Source organism: Anastrepha obliqua, chromosome 5 (assembly GCF_027943255.1).
Source record: "Anastrepha obliqua isolate idAnaObli1 chromosome 5, idAnaObli1_1.0, whole genome shotgun sequence".
Lineage (NCBI taxonomy): Eukaryota > Metazoa > Arthropoda > Insecta > Diptera > Tephritidae > Anastrepha > Anastrepha obliqua.
This window is the reverse complement of record NC_072896.1, coordinates 76686953-76710781: the sequence shown is the minus strand read 5'-3', so window position 1 is coordinate 76710781 and position 23829 is coordinate 76686953. Positions and strand designations below refer to the sequence as shown.

Sequence of the window (23829 nt, the reverse complement as noted above, 5' to 3'; positions counted from 1 at the left end):
ATTTAAAAAAAAAATCGGAAATATACCTACTGCCTGTATAGGCAGCAAACCGTAAAATATAACGATTGTGTAAGAATCGTTGCATTTTATTTAATTTCAATTACTAATTTCTTTGAAATGTTATCAAATATATGTCATAAATCGTCATATCCATCAGTGTAGATGTGGCCTGAACTCAGCGGCTAACGACGCTCCCGAATACAATGTATATACATACATATTAGGTTGTGCAATAAGTTTTCCGGTTCGATAGAAAAACCCAATTTAATGATTTGAAATACCTAGAGTATCCCTGAACATCAATACATCTTTTTCAACGAGATCCCAATTTATGAATTTTATCTCTGAAGTGAGAATCAAGAAGGGCTGGAAAATGCGCTTCCATAGCTATTATGACCTCATCATTTGATGAAAAGCGCTTTTTACGCATGCATTTTTTCGGCCAAATCTGCTGATTACGAAGAATGCTCCAACAACTCGAACTTTACTTCATGGATTTTAACCAAGTCAAAATACTCTTGTGAAACGGTGCATTGTCCTGATGAAAAATAATTTTTAGCTTATGCAAACTGGGAATTCGTTAACGTATTTTTCCGTTAATCCACAAACAAAACCTCTTTCGCATCCCAAAAAACTGAGTTCAAGTTCTTGGACGAAGAATCTTCCGAAGAATCAGGCCCACACAACTCTTTAGCCTCCCGATTTGAATCCACTAATCGACACCTTAAATGTTGATGAGAAAGTCGCATTCGAAAATGTTTTTGTTAGAGAACGTGGCACCCATTGTGCACACAGCTTTCTGAAACTCAATACCTCAGTCAAATTATTGCTTATACTGTCCAGTGAGATGCCTGTGGCTGCTAGTAAATCTCTTTCAGTCACTTAACGATTTTCCAGTACAATATCCGGTAATTTTTTCCACGATTTCTGGTGTTGTTGTTGTTTTTAGCTTCAAGGCTTCTCCAATCAAGTTTAAATTCAGCAACCCATCTTTCTATCGTGCTAATTGATGGCGAAAAGTCCTTAAACACTTTCAAAATTCGTTCATAAATTTCCTTTGGTTTTAAACCTTCCAAAAATAAAAATAGATATTCAATCACTGCACGATTCTTGATTTTTTCCATTGTAGAAAATACTGTAACATGTAAAACGAATCTTCACATACGTTCATATGAAGAGTGTACCAGAAAAAGTGTACGCTAGTAGGAACGCCCTCTCTGATCGAACCGCAAAACTTATTGAACAACCTAGTATGTATAATCTGTGTCTCGCAATTCTTTATGCTTGTTGAATATTAAGCTCATTCGTATTCGCTAAGTCCATTGAGCTTTCGTGTAGCACTTGGATTATCTTCAGTTTAATTGGCCGACGCGTCACTATTTTCTCTTGCTATTCAATGGGAAGCAATATTATTTTTTAACCAGTATTTCCAATATAGAGGGGAGTCATCTTTTTCTCCACCATCTCTATTGAACACTTTCAGGGTTAAGGTGTTTGTTTATCTCTGCGTATGATATGACCTAGGAGGCTTTGATCTTCATTTACTGCGCCATGTCCATTATACTCGTATTCTTATAAAACTAAAGCACATTGAACAGGTGTCAGTAGTATAGCAACAGTAGTATTTTGTGTTTGCTTTTAGTCCCTGCAGTGTCAAAATCTGTGGCAAAGATTGACAAATAGAGACAAAATAATTAGCTAAAATGGAATCAGCTGTGGGTAGCTCATTATTCTCCTCCAATTTGTGGTGTCCATCTTTATGTTATTCCACAAAGGAAGGCCTCCACGTCTGCGATGGGCAAATGTTTTTTTTTTTTATTAGAAGAGCTATTTTATAAAATTTTTATATTTTCAACTTTAGCAAGGCGCATTTTCATTTCGGTGGCTGCAATAACAAGCAAATATTCCGCAACTGCAGGTATCGGAAAAACTGTACGTAATCGTAGAAGTGCCAATGACAGCATAGTTCCCTGTCCAGCATGGGGTGTTCCTCTTCCTCGGGTCCTTTTTGGGGCACCGTGTACATGCGCCTTGCTGAAGCGTCTTCGTTCAAATGCGTAACATGACCCAGCGAGGGTAGTCGTTGTAGTTTTACACGATTAACTATGCCCATGCCCCTGTAAAGCTCATGCAGCTTGCTGTTCCAACATACACGATACTCCTAACCAACGCGGAACGAACCAAAGATCTTACGGAGAATTTTTCTCTGGAATGCTTCCATGGAATGCTGTTGATATCGTCCATGCTTCTGTGCCATATAAAAGGACGGCAATGAGCGTATATGTTTGATCCTTCAAGAGAGAGCTCTACTTTTCAATTGCCTACTGAGCCCAAAGTAACACGTATCGGCAAGAATTATTCTCCGTTTGATCTTCTGCTGCCCAAGATGCGAAGACTCCTTATATGTCGGCAGCAGGTACTGGACAGAACTTTATATACAATGCTAAGCCAGCTTATGGTGCGGTAGTTTACGCAGATTGCAGGATCGCCCTTCTTATATATTGGGCAAAGCACACTCCGGTTTCAGTCGCTTGGCATGGTCTCAATCGATAAACAATTTTTTGAGTCCCAAAATTGAAGACACAGACTTGGGCGATCTTTGGTTTGAGCAGAACGGCGCATCATAGCACACAGCCCATGCCACAATCGATCTGTTGTGCGCCAAGTTTAGTAGTCGTATTGTCAGCCGTTTTGCGTTTTCAATTTTCCACCTCGGGGCTGTGATTTGGTGCCGTTAGGTATCGTGAAGAAACGTTATAATGCGTTCAATCCATTAACGATACAGGCGCTTACGTCGAAGAGCCAGGAATTGTCGCCAAGGTCTGGAAAAACTGCATTAACAGATGGGTACTGCGATGCTAACTGAGGCAGCCACACAAAGGAAACCGTATTCCATAAATACTGGGCATGTTTGCTCTTCTGAATAAACTAATTTTCTTCTTCTTATTGATAAACCAATAGATAATACGATAATTTTTTGGTATTTTCAAAAGTAAACCACTAGCTGATTGCCCTCTTTATTAGACGCACTAATAATGAAAATGTTTCCAAAATAATACACCTTAACATATAGAAAAATGTTGCTAGCAATATGTTGCAAGATTCTTTGTTTAACAATATTGTTGCTAGATCCGAAATCCCAATTCAGTACATTGGGCACATATCATTTTTGCCGCACCATCTTTATCACCTAAAGAGGCTTATCGTTAATAAAACGCAATTAGATTAGGTAGAACCATATCATAAATCTATTGATTTTAGACTTCTTTGGTTATTTAACAAGACCTAAAGTTTAATTCGGTTCAATCCTCCCTTGGCAGTTGAACGAAATGAAAGGCTTAATGCTTGTTTTCGGATTTTTAGCCATATTCGCGGCAGTTGGATGTGCGTCAAAAGTGCGTTATGATAATTTTAAAGTGTTCAAAATCCAAACCAAAAATGCAGAACAGCGACAGATGATCGAGAAATTGGCTGAAAATGCTGAAAGTGTAAGTTCAAATGGGACTAAAAGAAATAAAAAAAATTAATTATTGCTAAAAAATGAAAATCCTGGTACTTGCTTGTTCCTCTAGTATAAAAGCGCATAGAGATTTTTGAACAACCAAATACAGGATATGTGAAATTTTTTTTCATGTTTGATGTATTTTATTCAAAACTTATGGTATATGATGTAAGATTAATTGTGAGTGGAAAGATTTTAGTAAGTCTGAAGGTAATTGGTTCGTTACAATAATTTTTTTCTTTCAGTCGTAAATGTTCTTCGATAGGCAAAGGCAAACCTTCGAGTACTTTCTAGAATGGTAAATCTGCGTCTAAATAGAGCAGGACAGTGGCACAGAAGGTGCAAGATTGTCTCTTCCTCATCAAGAGAACTTCTACAGAAGTCATGTGCTGGCCCCTTTATGACTAAAATCGGTGTGCTAAGACTGTTTTTATTTGGATTTATCAGCGATTCTGTGCGTTTAGCATTGAGAATCGGACGGTCGATTTTGCAGGTGGTTCCATTACGTAATCTTTCGTTCCCTTTCCTTACGATTGCTTGTAAGGGTATGCCTATTTCATCTCATCGGTCAATTTGGTGCAGAGTCTCGCTAGTTCATCGGCTCTGCAGTTGTCCTCAGTGTCGCAAAAAGAAATCAACTGTCATTTGTAGAGTAACTATATTTTTGGCAATAAATTATTCACTCATCAATCATCCGTTACGCCTATATTTAAGGGTGGAAATAAAAACGATGTTAGCAATTACAGACCGATTTCGAAGCTTTCGTCTGTCTCAAAACTTTTTGAGATAACAGTGAATGATAAGTTATATTTTGCTGTCAAAGGCCTAATACCTACCAACCAGCATGGTTTCGTTGCAAGTCGCTCCACTGTCCCTAATTTGTCTATTTTCAATGATTACTGCATTTCAGCCTTCCAGAACAGATCCCAAATTGATACAATTTATACAGACTTCTCTAAAGCGTTTGACAAAGTATCGCACCGAATACTCTCGTCGAAGCTTGCGTCATTGGGTATACACTCCACGTTTTTGTCGTGAATCAAATCATATTTGTCCAACAAGCACTGCGTTGTAGCCGTTGATAATACGACATCCCGTGCATTTATTGCGTCCTCTGGTGTCCCACAGGGAAGTATTCTAGGACCTCTTCTCTTTATACTCTTTATTAACGATATTGGTTCTTGCTTTTCTTTTGCTGAGCACTTGTTGTATGCTGATGATCTTAAAAATTTGCAGCGATTAACAGTGTTAGTGACTCTGAAACTGTCCGAAACTGGTGCTATTTAAACCGTTTGTCACTAAATATAAGCAAATGCTTTCACGTAAAATATGTTAATCAAACAATACTTTGCATACTTCGTATAGTATTGCTGGCTTACCTTTGCAATCCGTTGAGGAAATTAAAGACTTAGGCGTTATTTTCGACTCTAAGCTGAATTTCACTAGCCATGTTAACCACGTCATAAGACGATTATATGCGATGCTAGCATTCGTACGCCAAAATTGTTCTGCATTTACCAACCCACACACTCTCAAAACATTGTATTGTGCTCTTGTTAGATCAAGATTAGAGTATGCCGCTGTTATTTGGAGACCATACCAAATAGGTCTGTCTAATAGGATTGAGAGAGTTCAGAAAGCCTTTCTTCGTTTCGCAATACTACCAGTCTTCTAATGATGTATTTACTCTATTAGTAATTAATTTAATAAAGTAATTAACAGGGATACATACCTTTAATAACAATAGGCATAAAGCATTGATTACTATTTTAAATTTCAGAACATTAATCATTAAATAATCCTGATAGATTTATTAAACAGTTAACTTGATTTAGTCATCCTGACAAAAAAATTAAGTAAGTATTACATTTTTATTAAAAGAAAACAATATGTTTTTGGTTGTTTTGTTCTAATATAGATTGAACCCACCAATATAGGTTTATTTTTTAAATTTTTTATTACATTACTAACTGCTATTTTGCGTACTTTTTCACTACCTTTAGGCAAGAAGGGGAAAATTGTTTCCCTCTTCCTCAATCCTTCGTAAATGCAACCCAATATAAGGGAGTTGTCATTACTTACATAAACTTCTATAATTGAATCATATTCGCCACACATGCGTGGATTTGATGATGATTTTAGTTTCCAATTGTTCGTTGCTTAGTGACTGCGGAACTCGGGAAAAAAATGATTGCCTGCATAAAAAGAAAAGAAGAAAGGTAGTTCACACTGTCTATATATATATATATATATATATGAGGTTGTCAAAAAAGTCTTGCGGTATTTCCGCAAGCTTGTCTTTGCAAGCGCGTAGTTCTAGTTGTATTCGTCGCATCGGTTCACGCTAGAGCTTTTTGGAAAGCTCTTTTCACGTGCTAACACGTGTTTGATTAATTGTTGTTTGCTTTTAGTCGTTCGTGAGTTATAGCGTGGCAAACATGGAGCAAAATAAAGAGAAAATACGGCATATTTTACAGTACTACTACGATAAAGGCAAAAATGCATCTCATGCTGCCAATAAAATTTGTGCAGTTTATGGACCCGATACAGTTTCCATTTCTACCGCACAACGATGGTTTCAACGTTTTCGTTCTGGTGCAGAGGTGATCGAAGATGCGCCACGGTCCGGAAGGCCTGTCGTCAAAAATTGCGATAAAATCGCTGAATTGATCGAAAGAGACCGGCATAGTAGCAGCCGTAGCATCGGCCAAGAGCTGGGCATGAGTCATCAAACCGTTATAAACCATTTGAAGAAGCTTGGATTCAAAAAGAAGCTCGATGTATGGGTGCCACACGACTTGACGCAAAAAAACATTTTTGCCCGTATGGATGCATGCGAATCGCTTCTGAATCGCAACAAAATCGACCCGTTTTTGAAGCGGATGGTAACTGACGGTGAAAAGTGGGTCACTTACGACAACGTGAAGCACAAACGGTCGTGGTCGAAAAGCGGTGAAGCTGCCCAGACGGTGGCCAAGGCTGGATTGACGGCCAGGAAGGTTCTTCTGTGTGTTTGGTGGGATTGGCAGGGAATCATCCACTATGAGCTGCTCACCTATAGCCAAACGCTCAATTCGGACCTGTACTGCCAACAACTGGACCGCTTGAATGCAGCACTCATGCAGAAGAGGCCATCTTTGACCAACAGAGGCCGAATTGTCTTCCATCAGGACAACGCCAGGCCACACACATCTTTGGTGACGCGCCAGAAGCTCCGGGAGCTCGGATGGGAGGCTCTTTTGCATCCACCGTATAGTCCGGATCTCGCACCAAGTGATTACCACCTATTTCTGTCCATGGCAAACGAGCTTGGTAGTCGGAAGTTGTCCACAAGAGAGTCCTGTGAAAATTGGCTCTCCGAGTTTTTTGACAATAGGGGAGCGAGCGTCTATAAGAGGGGCATTATGAAGTTGACATCTCGTTGGGAACTCGTCATCGAACAAAACGGCGCAAATTTCACTTAATCGCATTATTATAACCAATTTTATGAACAATTGAAAATTCAATAAAAGTACCGCAAGACTTTTTGGCCAAAATATAAATATATTTTTTAAATCCTTTTTATTTAATTATACACATTTTTTTTAACTTACAGTTTTGGTAGCTTCAATTAAAAAAGAAATAAGCACCAAACTGAAAAAATTCGCATTGTCCATGTATTGATAAGCAAGCAAGCCACCGTAAGCCGACGTATCGTTTTTTGTTTTTGCATTTTAAACTAAACTCCGCTAATTCATTGCTCTACACATATTTGCGATAATAAACTCTTTACTATTTAGTTTAATTTATGGCACAGCGATGACAAAGAAGTTCATGTTATGGTAAGCCCACAGAAGCTCATACATCTACAAAACTATACGCGCTCCCATAATCTGCCTTTGGAAGTAATGGTCTCAAACGTGCAAAGGTGAGAACATAAGTAAAACACTTTATGCTCGTATGAAATACATTTGCAGTTCGCAAAAGTCATAAAAATATTTTAAAAGTGAGAGTTTTACTTACAAACCTGCATATCACAAAAGAGAAAAAAAATTGTGTGCAGGGTATCTAAAACTTCAATGTCTTTAATATTTTTTAGTCCATAATTATTTTTACTAAATAAAAGAATTTGTTGTGGTGGAACTCTACAGCCTCATCGATGATGAACAGCCCTCTAAATCCACGGATGATCTCTCATTTGGTTGGACGCGCTATTATCCCTTATCAGCAATCGAAGAATTTTTAGATGACATATTAGCGAAGCATCCGCTTGTTACGAGTGAAATAAATATTGGCACATCCTATGAGGGACGTAAAATACGTGCCATTAAAATCTCTTATAAATCGGGCAATCCCGGCATATTCATCGAATCCAACATACATGCACGAGAATGGATCACCTCAGCTACCGCGACTTGGTTCATCAACGAATTACTCACTTCCGAAGATGAAGATGTGGTGAACTTGGCCCAAAACTATGATTGGTATATTGTACCAGTTTTGAATGTAGATGGTTTTGTCTATACACATGAAACGGTATGCGAGCTAGAGATGACTCTACTATAATTTTTTTGCAATTTTTGCTGCTCTCACTTAGTTTCTTACTACTTATTTTTACAGGATCGCATGTGGCGCAAAACTCGCCAACCTGTGGAGGGCTCGGCATGCATTGGCGCAGATCCGAATCGTAATTGTGATTCGCATTGGATGGAGAATGGTGGTGCCTCATCAGATCCATGCTCTGAGACATTTGCCGGCACGCACCCTTTTTCCGAGCCTGAAATTAAAGCTCTTGCCGATTATATAGCTAGCATTAAAGACCGTCTCAATATTATGCTTGCCTTTCATTCGTATAGTCAAGTGTTGCTTTCACCATATGGACATACAAGCGAGCTTACCGATAATCATGATGATTTGATGGCAGTGGCAAAGGCTTATTCAGATGCGGTGAAAGAATTGCCCTACGGCACGGAATACACATATGGCACATCAGCCACGTCCATGTGTAAGTAAAGAAGTTTTGAAAGGGGAACAGGAAAAAGAGTTTTAACTGGAAGAAATTAAAGTACGTGCTCGATTTTCTAAATTGCATCATAAACAATTTTTGTGGATCTAAACTGTATATGTATGCCTAGGAATATTCAAAAAGTATGAAAATTGTTTTTTGTTTTTAGTATCGAGTCAAAGCTTTACGCTTCTAGAAATAGTTGAAATTACTTATTGAATTTTCTTATGTTTCTGTGTAGATTTCACTTCCGGTTCGACAAGAGACTGGGTCTACAATACACAGGGTATTCGTCTCTCATACACCATCGAATTCCGTGATACTGGACGTTTTGGTTTCATCTTGCCGCCAATACAGATATTGCCACATTGTGAGGATACATTCGCCGGCATATTGGCAATAGTGAAGAAGGCTAAGGAATTGGGTTACCTGGAACCAAAGTACACTATTTGAAATAGAAATCCATATGTATTTTGCACATATAAGTACTAATGAAAGGAAGCACATAAATACTGTACACACACATATATACTTATATAAATAAATATATTCATGCTAATGCTTTTGAAATGCATAGAATAATTTTTATAATGCATATCAAGTTTGTGGTAAAATGTAATATTTAAATTTAGTCGAATTAAAATCCAGCTCCTTAGTGGATTTATTTACCATAACTGAAACACTTCTCACGAACGTGCTACTGATGTTCCGCATAACATTTTCATATATACATTTTCTTGTAAAATATGGCGTACTCGTTCACTAGAGATGCCTATGGTATTTCGAATTTCAATTGCTTAATAAATTAATAAAGGACGTAAAGATTAACCACCTAGTTTCGTCCAAAGTTAGTGGGGGTCGGTCATACATTTGGACTCGATTGGAGCACTCTAAATGGGTCAAAGTGGGATTTTTCAAAATTTGCCCCTACCCAAAAGTTCGACCCAAATTGGGGGACATCAGAATTCGTTTTAGGGGTATGGTTCCTTCGGCAAAGTTTCTTATTTTGATCCCTAGAATACGATTTTCACAGAGCAATGAGCGATTTTTAAATCGACCCGCCCTAATATATATTATCTAGGATCATTTAACTTCTAGTTGGCGCAAAGGGCGAAAAATCTCGCAATCATATTGTTTGCGATGTTGTCGTTATCTCGCACTGACTTAAAATTCTATAGTCTGATCTTAATCATTTTACGTTAGCCAAATGCCTTCGATTATAATTATTATTATATTATCAATAATTATTGATTTGGTTTTGTTATCCGAGGCTGATTGTTTGATTATTCTGAATTTAAAAAGGTCAAGCCAAGGAGCACCATGAGATTTGGTGGCTCCTAAAACACTCAGGCTAAAGAGCCCATTGTATTTAAAGCTCTGGAAAGGGGGTAGATAGTCAAGGAGGGAGGGAGAAAAGTATCAGAGAAAGAGATAGGAAAGAATAAAGACAGAGATAGAGGTAGTTAGTCCTGTGAGAATTTTCCAGATTCTTTGGCAAATCTGAATATTACTCATTCTCATGACATCGGAACCCAATACTCGTAGTCTTGCTCTAGCAAAGGCAGGACACTCACAGAGAAAGTGCTCAGTGATATCCGCCTCCTCCAAGCATGACAGGCATACGGGGTTCTCGGTGATTCCAATGGTGGTCATATGCTGACCCCATGGGTTGTGTCCTGTAATGATGCCGACCATCAACCGAATATCTTTCCTTCTAAGTTTTAGTAGAAAGTTTGACAGTTTTCTGTTCGGACTTGTAACAAAAAACTTTGCAGTTCTGCAGCGTTCCAGACCGGACCATCGGTCTTTATGTAGATTGCCTAAATAATCGCTGATCCAAGTCTTGATTCCTGCGGGGCTGATTCCGATTATTGGCTCTGGCCCCTGTGGGGGCACCGCTGATCCACGGTTGGCCAATTCGTCGGCAATTTCGTTTCCTTGAACACCGGAGTGTCCCGGAACGCATATAAGTACAAGCCTGTTTTGTCTTGCGACAGAATTGAGCTTCTTCTTACATTCTTGAACAATCTTTGAGGTTTGCTTCGCGTTCTCCAGGGCTTTCAATGCAGCCTGACTGTCACTGAAGACTCCAATCTGTTTCCCGCTCCATCTCCTCTCGATTATCCATTCGGCTACTTTCAGGATGGCAAAAACTTCTGTTTGGAAAACAGTTGCATTCCGCCCATAGCGTAGTGATACTTATTACTATCGTTTAAGTACCATCCGGCTGCAGACCCTATTTCATTCTTGGACCCATCGGTAAAGAAAATATCCGTCAAACCTCCCTGCATGCATTCTGGATTGCTCCATTGCTCACGCAATGGAAATCTGACATCAAATTTCCTTCCAAATGAAACTGTGGGTATCAGGTCATCTTTAGGTGTCAAAAACAGTGGATACTGCTCCGACAGCAACTTAACGATTTCTCTGTGTCTCGAAGTTCCATCTTCGTGCCAGAAACCATATTTATGGAGTCTACACATTGCTTTTATTGCTTCCTGTTGTATCTTAAGATTCAGGGGGAGGAAATCAAGCATAGCATTTAGGGCATCACCAGAGGTTGTACTCATGGCACCCGTGATGCATAAACATACACTTCTTTGCAGCCTGTATAGTTCCCTGATTGTGGACTTAACCATGCTCCGTCGCCACCAGACCCCAGAAGCGTAAGTGATGATGCAGTGATGAAAAATCTTCAATGCACGATTCACCTTCAGTGAAACGTGTGTCTCCCAAGTCAGCTTCTTATCCAAGATTACTCCTAGATATTTGATGATTCGTTAGCATATTGAGTTTTAGGAAAGTAGATTGCTAGCCCTCCGACCCTAGCATGGTAATAGTTGAACTATCCGCACCTTCGAGCAGGTGTTTGTCTGTTTTGGTTCGCGTGTGGTATGTTATTCCCTATTTACCGATGAGATAGACAACTCCACTCGTAAATAAACACTGAATTGTCAGATCGAAAAATTCTTTTTTTTATGTTCAACCGAAGTATAAAATTTCAAAATCGTATATAAATTTTGATTCGTCTACTGGTTAACAGATGTCGCTTTCGACCAGAGATGTTAAAAAAAGATAGAAGAAGAAGACTTCCATTGTACAGATTAACAGATATAGGTAGGAAAAATTAGAGCGCAATAATCAGAGCTATTAACCGGAATTAAGAACGACTCAACTTTTCGCCATACCGGCAGCTCATATATTTCCCTATAAACTGTTAAAAACCTAATGGAACTAAAGCAAGAAAATTTGTAGCATCAACTGTATGCCAAGACCGTTTCACCTACAGACCTTTTAACGAAAAGATCTCTTCACCCTTTACAGAGTTTCGGTAATACTATCAATAACCAGTGCTTCCGCAAATATAATATAAGAAAATTTAATAAATAAAGCAAAGGTCTGCTCCAAAAATTGTACACTCTAATAAGCTGACTATTGGCCAAAGACAATCGATGTGAATGGAGTTTGGAATAGAATGGAATTGGGGATGGGCACCATCTGAGTAATATTGCCCATTGTAGGTCTAGAGAGAGGATTTTAAATGTAGAAAGAAACAGCTTGGCCGGGAATTCCTTGCTTCTCTGCAAAGTACACAGATTTTTTTCACTTAGAAGTTTGTAGAGTATAAGAAAATACATCCGACACAAAACTGATCCATCTAAGTTGAGCGAAAGACGAACCGTGGCAGATAAAATGCTTTATACGATCCTCATCGTCCAAGCAAAATGCATACAGTGGATTGTAAAAGATGCCTGTGGTGGCCAATAAAGCTTACTATAATACAATAACTTTTTTTTTTTTGGTGTTTTTTTTTAATAATTGTTTTTTTTAACGCACTCAAATCGTACAATTTATAGTAATTTACCGAATAGCATTATGTATAATATTATATAATACATATTTTCTATTTTAGTTATTTTATTAGCTACAATGGCATATTTTTTGGAACTTGAAGTTTCTTAAAACAAAACATTTCTGATAATTTTTAATCATAGACTCTTTCTTGCTATCCACTTCCATTGCACCACTCGCTCCTTTAGTCTCTATTTGCTTTGTTTGGCCTATTTAAAACCCCGTTTAGTACATACTTTGCGGGTCATAATACCGCACCGGTCGCGATAGTAATTTAGCAGGTATATCTTTCTTGAGTCGCGATTCGCGCTCGAACATCAATGATTTCTCTCTAACATTCGATATTACGGGGCCATTCACATCTGCATCGTCGAGAAAACCAAAAACATCATCTACTATCTGTTTCGAGGATTCCACATCGATGTAGTTGTCGCTGGACGTCTGCGCTTCGTTCACCTGTTTTTGCTTCGCCAAAATTACGCCGCCCACAGGTACAGTCGCCGCGCCATTCATATAACTTACACCATTCGTACCATTTATGGTATTCTTAATATTCATAGAATTCACATCAATGCCATTTACAGCGTCCTGTCCATTCGTTACACCATTCATTGGCGTTCGTGCTGTAGTGGGTGGTGGAGCAGTTGTGCGTGTGGAAGGCGCCACTTCTTTTGCCGCCGCTGTCTGGGTTACCACATTTGCGCTTAGACGCGCCTGTCGCTCCTTTTCCAATTGCTGATGCTCTCTTACCTGCCGCACTAATAATTCTTCTGCTAAACGGAATGCTTGCAATTCTTTCCGACGTCGCTGTCGCTCCATCTGGCGCAGCTTGTACGCCTGACGCGCCAAATAACCGCGACAGTGAGCCTGCAAGTGTATGACGCGACTGCGCAGCATTGTAAAAGCAGACGTTAGCCTTTTTTGAGCAATGCAAGCGCCTAGTCGATGGAAACCTTGGCGCATGATGAGAAAATCTCGTCGCTCTTTGTGACTGCGCCACACTTTCTGTATGATGAGCGCCGCTTCGCGATAGCGTTGCAGCTGACGACGAAAGAGCACTTTTCGGAAACCACGTTGTATGGCTATGATCGATTGTAATACCTTATGGGCGCGTTCCTTCTCCAAGAACGTATCATCTACATCTTTCAGAAAAACCTTATGTCGTCCAAATTGATAATCAGCTGATGCGGGCAGCAAATTTTTGCAGATCTGTTCGGTTACTTGGCGACAGTTGAGTGTGTGGGTGGGTCCGAGCCCACGATGCAGCAAGCGGTAACGTTCGACGAAATCTTTGTAGGTGTGACGTATGGGATAGCCAGCGTGACGTATACGTGCTGTCTCCATCATGCCGGAATAGCGCAACTGACGCACGCAGAGCTCGCGGTCGAGAAACTGTGAAATCGGTAAAAAAAATTAGTATATATCAAATTTATATACACATACATATGTATATATGTATTTACTAAGGTAGCAAAAAAAATGTGCTTGCTGTTACCCACTAAATTTGTTCTGTGACCAAAAACATGAGACATCTATATTTAATTTTTATAATTACCATTGAATTCCAATGACACAATTGCAATTTTCCGAAAATTTGTTTAAAATGCTTATGAATATTATTTTCAATTAGGCAAATTTTCTGGACTATAGAATAAATTTACGGGCAGCATTAAGAAAAAAAATTCATAATATTTAAATTGATCTCTGCAACAGTGAGAAACATAAACTAGAAATCATGGCGTCTCATAAGTGATCGTGATGTTATGAATATCTCTGATGACGAGAGTGTTTGACTATTACGAACGTTTTGGTTTCCAGTGACATATACCTCAGGTCAAAAATTTATTTACATGAAAAAATTTAGTTATTATAATTATACATTTTACTGGTTTTAACAACGAACGGTAATGGCATTTATTGCCGCTTAGACCCTTGTATATCCCAAAATATTTTGCTTTTGCCAGATATATTTCAAAACCGAATTAAAAGCATTAGAATAAGTAATGAGACTCCAGGTATTTTTATTTATTCAAATTATGAAGCAATAAGTACTCACATTTGGTTTCTTATCCTCATTCGGCTTGATGCATCTAATAAAGAAGGGATGCGCAGCGGCGAGTGTGCGCATGAGCAGGTCCAATGAATTGCGGAATTTCACCGACAACGTGAACTGTTTCTTCATTGTATCATATGGCAGTTCCATTGGAAATATGTCGACGAGAAATTTATTTTTAGATTTCCCAATCATTTCACGCAAATCCATGCTGAACGAATCACGATTTTTCTCCAGAAATCCATTCGGGTTGTACATCACTACGCCGGCATAGTGGCGTATGCCAAAGAGTGCAGATTGATTGGATTTGGGTTTTACATAAATCGAGCGATTGCCATGTTGTACGTGAAGCTTCTCCAGCAGTGTATAATCGGTGCCTGTGGAGTGGTTATTAAATCGATTAAAACTATTAAATATAGAAAAAATTCGAATATTTTAATATAGGTATATAATAAGCATTACACAGGTCGACATAATTCTTTTTCATTTGATGCTTTTGTGGGCACTGAGAAAGTTAAAGGCCTAATAATGCAAAAAAGTCAGCGGTCCCACAACCAGCGACCCAAAACACTCCCAAATATATTTTTTTTGTTTCCAGCCAGATTGGATCCACTAGCTTCAACATCAAAACTAACATCAGAATCTTCATTAGTGACCCCAAAGACCTTACAATAGTAATTTTTAGTTCAGCTCAATGTAATATTGTATAACAATTGAATTGTATTAACTGGGTTAACTACATTTTATTTATTATTATTGTTATTAAATGTTTAGTTTTTGCAGCTTGCATATATGGATGGCTCCTATAGTGCAAGATTCAAGATTTCATTTGAGTATAGGTTGAGGGCTTTAGCACTTTTTTAGGAAATTGTACCCCCAAATCATCTCAAAACCATGGCATGAGTTGCACTTTTAAACCCCAAAATCGTGTTTAACGCACAAAAATCTATTAAAGACCGGCCTCATATAAAAAAGTGAGTTTTCTAAGTCTCTGTTATTTCATAATTCATAGCCCATGCCATCTTTATTCCCAACAATTGAAAGATAATTAAGTGTAGAGAGTTACCCAACTTCGGCATCGGCCCCAAAATTGCAGTTCAGTTTTGGTTCGGCTTCGGGCAAAAAAAAAAACCTAATTTAAGCGAAAATTAGTTTGCATTTTTTTTGCTCTAAAATTGTATACAATTTAAGGTATTGTAAAATTTTTTGAAAAAAGTAAAAACCATACATCTAACTGTTTCTAATGATCACTGTTGCAAGTCGGCTTAATTTCGGTAGGTAGATAGGATGGACAAAATACAGAAAAGCTACCATTTTATTATTTTTTATTATAACCTACCAAAACTATTAAACTATGACTATAAAAAATAGTTACATTTTTGTGTGTTCCTTTTAGAAATATAAGCATACCACCTTGATCGAAAAATTCACTGAATATGTTCAGGAAATTCAAAATACAAGTTTATTCCTCAGAAGTGATATTATTGCTTCCCCATCAACTACATCGCACATATGGCAGCCTTTAATACAGCTCTGGAAACATTTTTGGAACTTTATTTCGGTAGAGCCATCAGAGACGCCCCCGATTTTTCCATTACTTTCTTTCGGCTTTGTGAACTTCCTTTCCTTTCGTTTCCTTCCAGAACTTTTGATCAAGGTGGTATGTCATGAGCTGAAATTAATCTGATTGAAACTTGTCCATCTTTTTTTCCTATTACTATACCATCTTTTTTCCTATTATAATATAAATAAAAATACTGGATTTTTAAAAAATCATGGCTGTTTATTCCTTAGACCCATTAAAATGTTCGATTTGGTTTCAGTTCGTCTTCGGCCGAAATTGGCCGAAGTTCTATTCGATTAAATCATAAAAAAGCTTTGTAGATTCAAATTATTTTCTTATCAGATCATGGAATGCTTAAGTGTTGGTCCTTCGAGAAGAAACATATTTAACAGCATACAATTTATAATCTTCTGAAAAAAAACTGGAACTCTGGAAAAGGAATGAGTATGAAAAATGAGAATTTAGTCAAAAGTTCGCTAAGAAAAACTAAAAAAAAATTATGATACCATTTTCCTTTACACTGAAGCTAATCAATTTACCGGAACCTAGGCTAGACTACAATTATTCGTAGTTGAATAAAAGTTCACACTTAAGGAAAACTGATGGCCAAAATTTTGATAAAAACACATCCCAGAGTCTAAGTTTAAGTTCATTGTAATCTCTCGGTTCATTGCAAAACCTGCAGCTATCGTTGTGTGTAATTCCTATCTTATATGCGTGCGCCGCTAATAAATTGTGGCCTAGCAGTGTTCAAAAAGTATCGCGAATTTTGTGTTTTTTTTTTTTAATTATTTATTTATTCATTTTGACCCCTACAAAGTAAGCCCTATGAGTTACTATACACTTGTGCCAACGTTTTTTCCAATCTTCGAAGCACTTCAAGAAATCATTTTTTTTTTTACTTGTACAGCTCCTCCTTCGATGACGTCTTTATCTCGTTAATCGTAGCGAAGTGGAAAAGAAAAAGTCACATCTGGAAATACGGTGGTTGTCGCATCATAAGTGTGTTGTTTTTGGCCAAAAAGTCGCGCACAAGCAGCAATGTGTGAGCAGGGGCGTTATCGTGATGCGAGAGCGTTTCTGGCGCCTAACTTGTAGGTAATATTCCTTATTGAAGGTTTTACCCTGTGGCAAGAACTCATAATGCACAACGCCCCTGCAATCGAAGAAGACGGTAAGAAACACTTTTACATTCGACCGAACTTGGCGCGCTTTTTTCTTGGTCTTGGTTCGTGCGGCAGTTTCCATTGAGATGATTGAGCTTTGGTTTCTACGTCATAACATCTCATTAGTAATGTTCATGCGATTCTGCTTTTGGTCGAAATTGAGTAGTTGTGGTACGAATTTTGCGGCGACCCGTCTCATGCCCAAATCATTGAAAAAAATCGAATGGAACGAGCCAATCGACATGCCGAGGTCCTCAGCAACTTCTCTAATGGTGATTCGACGATTGGCCAATGCCATTTTCTACACTTCATAAATTTTTTCGTTTGTTGTTGTTGTGCTTGGGCGTCGGGCGCGTGTACACAGGATTTTCGCGGTTTTGCAAGTGGCTAGATTATTCCACCTCCTGTGTAAGCGTATTTTCGTGTTCGCAGCGATTCATAGGGGCATGATATGGGCACTTACAAAATTTTGTAATCAAATTCAAAGAAATAAATGGAAACCATTAATCCATTTATAACCGAATATTTTTGCAGCCTAAAAGACGATGATATGTTTAATTTTCCTATCCTGATACAATCAAATACACTTAGCGATAGGTGTTATCTATGATTCCAAGTTTAGAAATGCACAATCGCGCATTTTTGTTTATATCAGAAATATTGAGAGCTCTTTGCCCAACCAAGTAAAATTATTAGTATTCTAAGTTTATTTGCTAACTTAGATTTAAGTACTTTAAGAATTTGACTTATTTTTTAATTCGGTTAAGTACTTTGCCGACTAGTATATTTTAATTCCAGCTATTAGATATGCAGATATATGAATTTGAAGCCTTCTTTTAGTAAATTAAATTTTTGAATTTTTATGTAGATAAGAAAGTATGCGATTTGATAGTTGCGGGTAAAAAATAAAATTCCATGAGCTTTTTTAGAAATTTCGTCATATTTCTATTTACTATTAAAGAAGCATTATTATGTACTAGACTTTGTACATACCACAATCAACTAATCAAAATCAAACTAAAGGCAATTCATTATTGTTGTTTTAGATAAAACCAAAAATATATTGGAACGTAATGTTAAATTATTTTTGTCACTGCAATATTTTTTCGAAGCACTAAAGGAGCATTTAGGTAATAATTTTTTGTCTATTTATTTTAAAAATTAATTGAAATTATCTTTCTAAATCGCAATTATGCCATTTATTATTGAGTTTCTGAAGTATTTTGAAAGCATTTTTACTTCTTCATATTTTTTGCAGTTTAGGCCAATGAACTATGATACAAAAGAAATTTTCTCCTCGAGATAAGAACATCGAAATTAATATTAAGTAAAACCAATTTTAAAAATACTCAAACTGGAATAATCGAAATACTTAACAAAAATTAAAACATTTAACAAAATTTTAATAATTTTTGACGAGGTTTAATTCTTCTTCTTAATTGGCGCGATAACCGCTTACGCGATTTTGGCCGAGATTAACAAAGCGCGCCAGTCGTTTCTTTCTCGTGCTAACCGGCGCCAATTGGACACACCAAGTGAAGCCAAGTCCTTCTCCACCTGATCTTTCCAACGCAGAGGAGGCTTTCCTCTTCCTCTGCTACCACCAGCTGGTACCGTATCGAATACTTTCAAAGCCGGAGCGTTTGTATCCATTCGGACGACATGACCCAGCCAACGAAGCCGCTGGATCTTTATTCCCTGCGCTATGTCTATGTCGTCGTAAAGCTCATACAGCTCATCGTTCCATTGTCTGCGATATTCGCCGATGTCAACGTGCAAAGATCCAAAAATCTTACGCAGAATCTTTCTCTCGAACACTCCAAGCGTCGCTTCATCGGATGTTGTCATCGTCCAAGCTTCTGCGCCATACGTTAGGACGGGCATGGGGTTTAATTACTGACATTAAAGTGGTAAATTAGTGCAGTAGGAACACTAAACTGAAGATCAAGGAATATAACACAAAAGGATTTGATTTAAGCACCCCTGAACCGAATTTCACTGAAGTCATACAACTTAGACTTGTGTGGGAAGTGCATTTGCGAATGGATTTGGCAATTTCAGCTTTTTGGCACTTTTTTTGACGTTTCACTTCAGGATTTCCATATAATATCTCTTATCCATAATGCTGTCAATGAATTCCAGCTCACTGACGCCTGCAGCGGACATGCAGTCCTACACAATGGCTCTTCCACCCTAATGTTGTACAGTCGCAGTAAGGTTCTGTTTTTGCAGTTTGGTGTTAGGCTTTCTCCACACAGTTTGCCGGCCATCTGATTAAAAGATGTTGAATTTGCTTTCATGTGAGAAAAGTCTTTGTCCTAAAACTCACTTGGCTCGTTTAGATACTCCTTAGCACAGGCTAAACGCTTCTTTTCGCTCACATTTAAAGTGAGAGGTTTGCGTCTAGCCATGCGAGAATTGTAGTTCTTCTCATGCAATGCTCTCCGGGCTATTATTGGATGAATATTCATCCTTTTCCAACTCTTCCTTAACATCCACTGCGAATTGTGTGGAATATATTATTGGATTTTTTTTACGTCCTAACTATTTGTCAGCGTTCGTTTCATTACAAAGCTGAATTACAAAGATGAACCTCCCTTGAAACATTAAACAATACTTTGTATTGTATAGCGGCTTCTGCCCATTTTTGCACCCTGATTGTGCAAATATAATATTATTTGGCGCTGAGTTTCGGCGTCTTCCCTTTTTTTTCTGCTCATTTTACTAAAAATGAAGCAAAGTTCGCAGTAATTGAATGCACTATGCTGTTAAGCTTAAGTGTGCCAATACTTTTGCTTCGTTATAAGAAGTACTTTGCCACAGGACAGATGGCCATGGTATTCCTTACGGAACTCTATGGCATCTTGAATGTGACGTACTGGCTAATTGAGAAAAGTGTCGGGGCAACAGTGTTGGAATTTTTGTGACAGTCAAGCTGCACTGAAAGCCCTTGCTAACCCACGCTGCTCTTCGAAGTTAGTCGGTGAATGTAAGACAAAACTGAACAGTGTTGCAAAACACAACAAAGTTAGTCTTATTTGGGTGCCTGGACGTTGTGGTATTGCAGGGAACGAGTTGGCTGATAAATTGGAAAATGAAGGCTCTGCAAGTATGCCACTAGACCCTGAACCCTTTCTAGGTGTCAATTCCGCATCGATTCAACTATGGATTGACGACTTCATGAGTTCTACCCACAGATGTCGTTGGTCTGAGTTGAACTCGTAGAGAGTTGCCAAGTGGTTTTTGAAAGAACCAAACAGGAAAAATTTGACCTTTCTCCTAAAACTCATTAGGTAGGACCGGAGAGTACTGGTGGGTGTAATCAAAGGGCATAACGTCTGTGGTCAGCATATGGCTACCATGGGGATCGTGGACAGCCCGATATGCCTATCCCGTCTTGCAGATGACGACACTGCACCTTTTATGTTTCCTATCTCTATTCCTTCTACTGATATCTATCCGGGTGTAGTACAATGGTCTACTGACTGAGTGCTTGGACTTGTCAACTTTTCTGAAATGACAACTGACGAGACTGTAGACGGAAGTATTTGGAATTTTTTTTATTTTTTCTCTATTTTTTCAACTTTGACATAATTTTTACGATATTATCCGATATTGAGGATTTTTTTTAGTACACTACTGTTATAGTAAATTTAATTTTGCGTCGAATGAGTTATATTTGACTGTAATTGAATTAAAATTAATAGAGTTGTGTGAATTTTAAGATTTTGTTTTTTTTTTTTTTACTAATTTGGTATGTAGGCATCGAAGCATAAAAATGATAACAAGTGTCATTATAAACACATAATATTTATTGGAGTATTGTGCAGTGCAGCATTGTACGGTATGGTACGGTGCGATACGGTGCAGTACACAACGGAACTGGTTCCAAACTTAAAAATGCATTGGAAACGGCCCTTTGGAGTTTAGTATGGTACGGTACATTTGTCATTCTCTTCATCAGTTTTGAATACTTCTCTGTAAGAAATTCGATCATCATCATTCATCTGAAGTCGTCATCAACTAAATTCCATTGTTTAAATCGAGAAGCGAGCGTTTCAGATTGTCTTCCCGATAGAAGTAAATCACGAGAAAGATCCTGAAACTCTGAATTTGATACAATGTGTCGTTCTGAAGACTTACAACCAGACGGAAAGTACTCTTCATCATCAGGTTTATTGTTATCAGTTTGATCATCATCAGCAATGAGTTGAACTTCCTTCAGTTCCTGCAGTTGAGTCAATCATATCGTCCAAGACTACGGGCTTCTTAACAGTTGCAACATCAGAATACTTTATGTGCTTTCGAGCTTTATAATGATGACCGTTTACGTCCGTTTTATAAAAATAACAATCATCTGGTTTATGATAAGGCTGATGATGCCACATCATCGGAGAATATTGAGAAATTCGACTTTTGTGGCAACGTTTTGATTTATATCTCTTGAATTTCAATGAAACAAACAATACAACTTTGACGTTTTAATAAGGTTAAATTATAATAACAAACTTCTTTTGTTAATCAATGTACAGTGTGAACTTTGGTACACTTGGGAGCTTTTCCATATTTCTATTGAAAAAAAATGTGCTATAATATGCCAGATATTTTCGTAAGTTCTAACCAGTTCTGTTGTACGCAGTACAGTGTACTCTTATGTATACATATATACTCCAATAAATATTACGTATCTATAATAACGCATCAAAACACGTCCTTATTCCCATTTAGCGTAAGTTATACCTACATGCCAAATTAATTAAAAAAAAAATAAAATCTTAAAACTCACACAACTCTATTAATTTTAATTCAATTACAGTCAAATATAACTCATTCGACGCAAAATTAAATTTACTATAACAGTAGTGTACTAAAAAAAATCCTCAATATCGGATAATATCGTAAAAATTATGTCAAAGTTGAAAAAATAGAGAAAAAATAAAAAAAATTCCAAATACTTCCGTCTACAGTCTCGTCAGTTGTCATTTCAGAAAAGTTGTCAACACACTGTCAAAAAGGCTTGTTTTTGGTCTTTCGAACTAAAAAAACAAATTTGAAATCGGATGGAAATTGGCGAAGTTAGGAGTGATTCTTCACATCAACCTACTGAAAAACGGTTTTATGGCCATAAAACGAGATTTTGGGGGTGTAATGGAAATTTCTCCTATACCATTTTTCTTAGTTTTACTATACCTACAAGTTGTACTAGGTCTCCATAAAAGTATAATTTCACTGTCGCACAGTGTTATTTGTCGTTTTATTTAGCGATTTTTTTAGATTAAAAATCACTTCATAAGTGGACGAAAAATAATGCAAAAGTGGAAGTAGTAGTATTGTCAGACGGTGCCCGTTTGCCGCGATACGTTTTGCGATATGCGCGTTGAGTTAGAATAATGCCGCGCTATTCAAAACACGCTTAAAATATCTGAGGGGCGCCACACTTTGACGGATTGGAAGATATCTCAGGAGGAGGTTGGAAATGTATCCTTAAATTAAATGGAAACATACACCATGCAGGCAAACTATTTCAAAACACTAATGAACTCCCTTTGGTATTGCTATGGACTGAACCGATTTATGCGTGACTGCAAGTCAACCAGTTCAACCTTACCTATCTCTAAGAGTAAGTGACTTTTTGAAGATGAGTCCGGCAATTGCCTAAAATATGGATGAACCTTACAGTTTGCGCATCTCTTATAAAAAACACTCTGTAAATAGCGATTTTAAGATTCGAAATTTCGGCATTACATCACTTTTATATTTATATATAATATAATTTCTTAAACTCACTTCTACAATCACTTTAAGTAACTACCATATTCACCTTTAGGAAATTTTGACTCTTCATCTATGAGTGACATAATATTCACCGACTTCATACCGATCAAGTCCAATATCTCTTGATTATCCTGGAAGTCGATGTGTTGCCATTTGATATTTTCTTGTTCATATTCTGCTTGTTCCATCTGAAAGTATAAAGTTGTACGAAATGTAAAAATTTCATTTATTCTTCTGTACAAAGGGTGACTAGATAGCAGCGATAATTTTTCCAACTCTTAAGTTTCAGCAGCTGTCAAAATTACCGAAGATATCTAACTGTCAAAGTATTCACTACAATTTTCATTACGCATCGTTACACGTATGCCGAAAGTGTGAAAATTATTAAAAAATATTATCGAAATTCTGGCTTAGTTGTAAAAACGCAATGTGCATTTCGTCATGAGGTTGGCTGTCACCTAACCTAACCTGGCCGTCATTATAGTTTTAGCGCGCAAGCAATTCATCGCGCCGCGAAAAAGTTTGTGCATGAATACACTCGCTTGAATCTTAAGCCACCAACCAGAAAGAGATTAATGTGAAGTGAAGAAAGTAGAACTACTTAGTGGACGATATCCAAGATGACTCAGAAATGTCTTTTTCTGCGTCGATGAGCTGAATCGCTCGTCGCCAGAGAGTTAGCCTGACTTATTCTACGGCTAGATTTGGACCTACATTCGTATAATATTATGCCAACTTAATAATCTAAGCCGGATGGAGTTTACTTATTGGGCGTGAATTTACTTTTTTGGTGCTCTATATGTTGGCCGGCGATTTTTTTCGTAAAATATTCATCTTCTCGAACACTGCGCACCTGTGGCTCAGCGACCATGTCAGCAAGCAGAATTGCTATTATTGAAGAGAACAGAAACCACAAAGGCTTCACCAAACATC

At 37.7% G+C, this 23829-nt stretch overlaps 2 protein-coding genes across 2 annotated transcripts in view; one reads left to right on the top strand and one right to left on the bottom strand.

Annotated features, from left to right (window-relative positions):
• The first annotated feature begins 3313 nt into the window (after positions 1 to 3313).
• LOC129248197 (zinc carboxypeptidase-like) lies at positions 3314 to 9001 on the top strand. The gene is made up of 5 exons (XM_054887658.1): positions 3314 to 3488; positions 7282 to 7409; positions 7633 to 8017; positions 8102 to 8486; positions 8728 to 9001. Exons 1-5 carry the CDS (start codon positions 3330 to 3332, stop codon positions 8937 to 8939), a joined length of 1269 nt encoding a protein of 422 aa, XP_054743633.1. The 5' UTR covers positions 3314 to 3329; the 3' UTR covers positions 8940 to 9001.
• Positions 9002 to 12393: 3392 nt separating this feature from the next.
• Positions 12394 to 23829, bottom strand: part of LOC129247949 (unconventional myosin-VIIa) — a 35514-nt gene continuing 24078 nt past the window's right edge. The window contains exons 4-6 of the mRNA XM_054887331.1: positions 22943 to 23084; positions 14395 to 14768; positions 12394 to 13730 (exon numbers count right to left, since the gene is read on the bottom strand). Coding sequence (XP_054743306.1) covers positions 12564 to 13730; positions 14395 to 14768; positions 22943 to 23084 — 1683 coding nt within the window. The 3' untranslated portion in view covers positions 12394 to 12563. The remainder of the gene's footprint in view (positions 13731 to 14394; positions 14769 to 22942; positions 23085 to 23829) is intronic.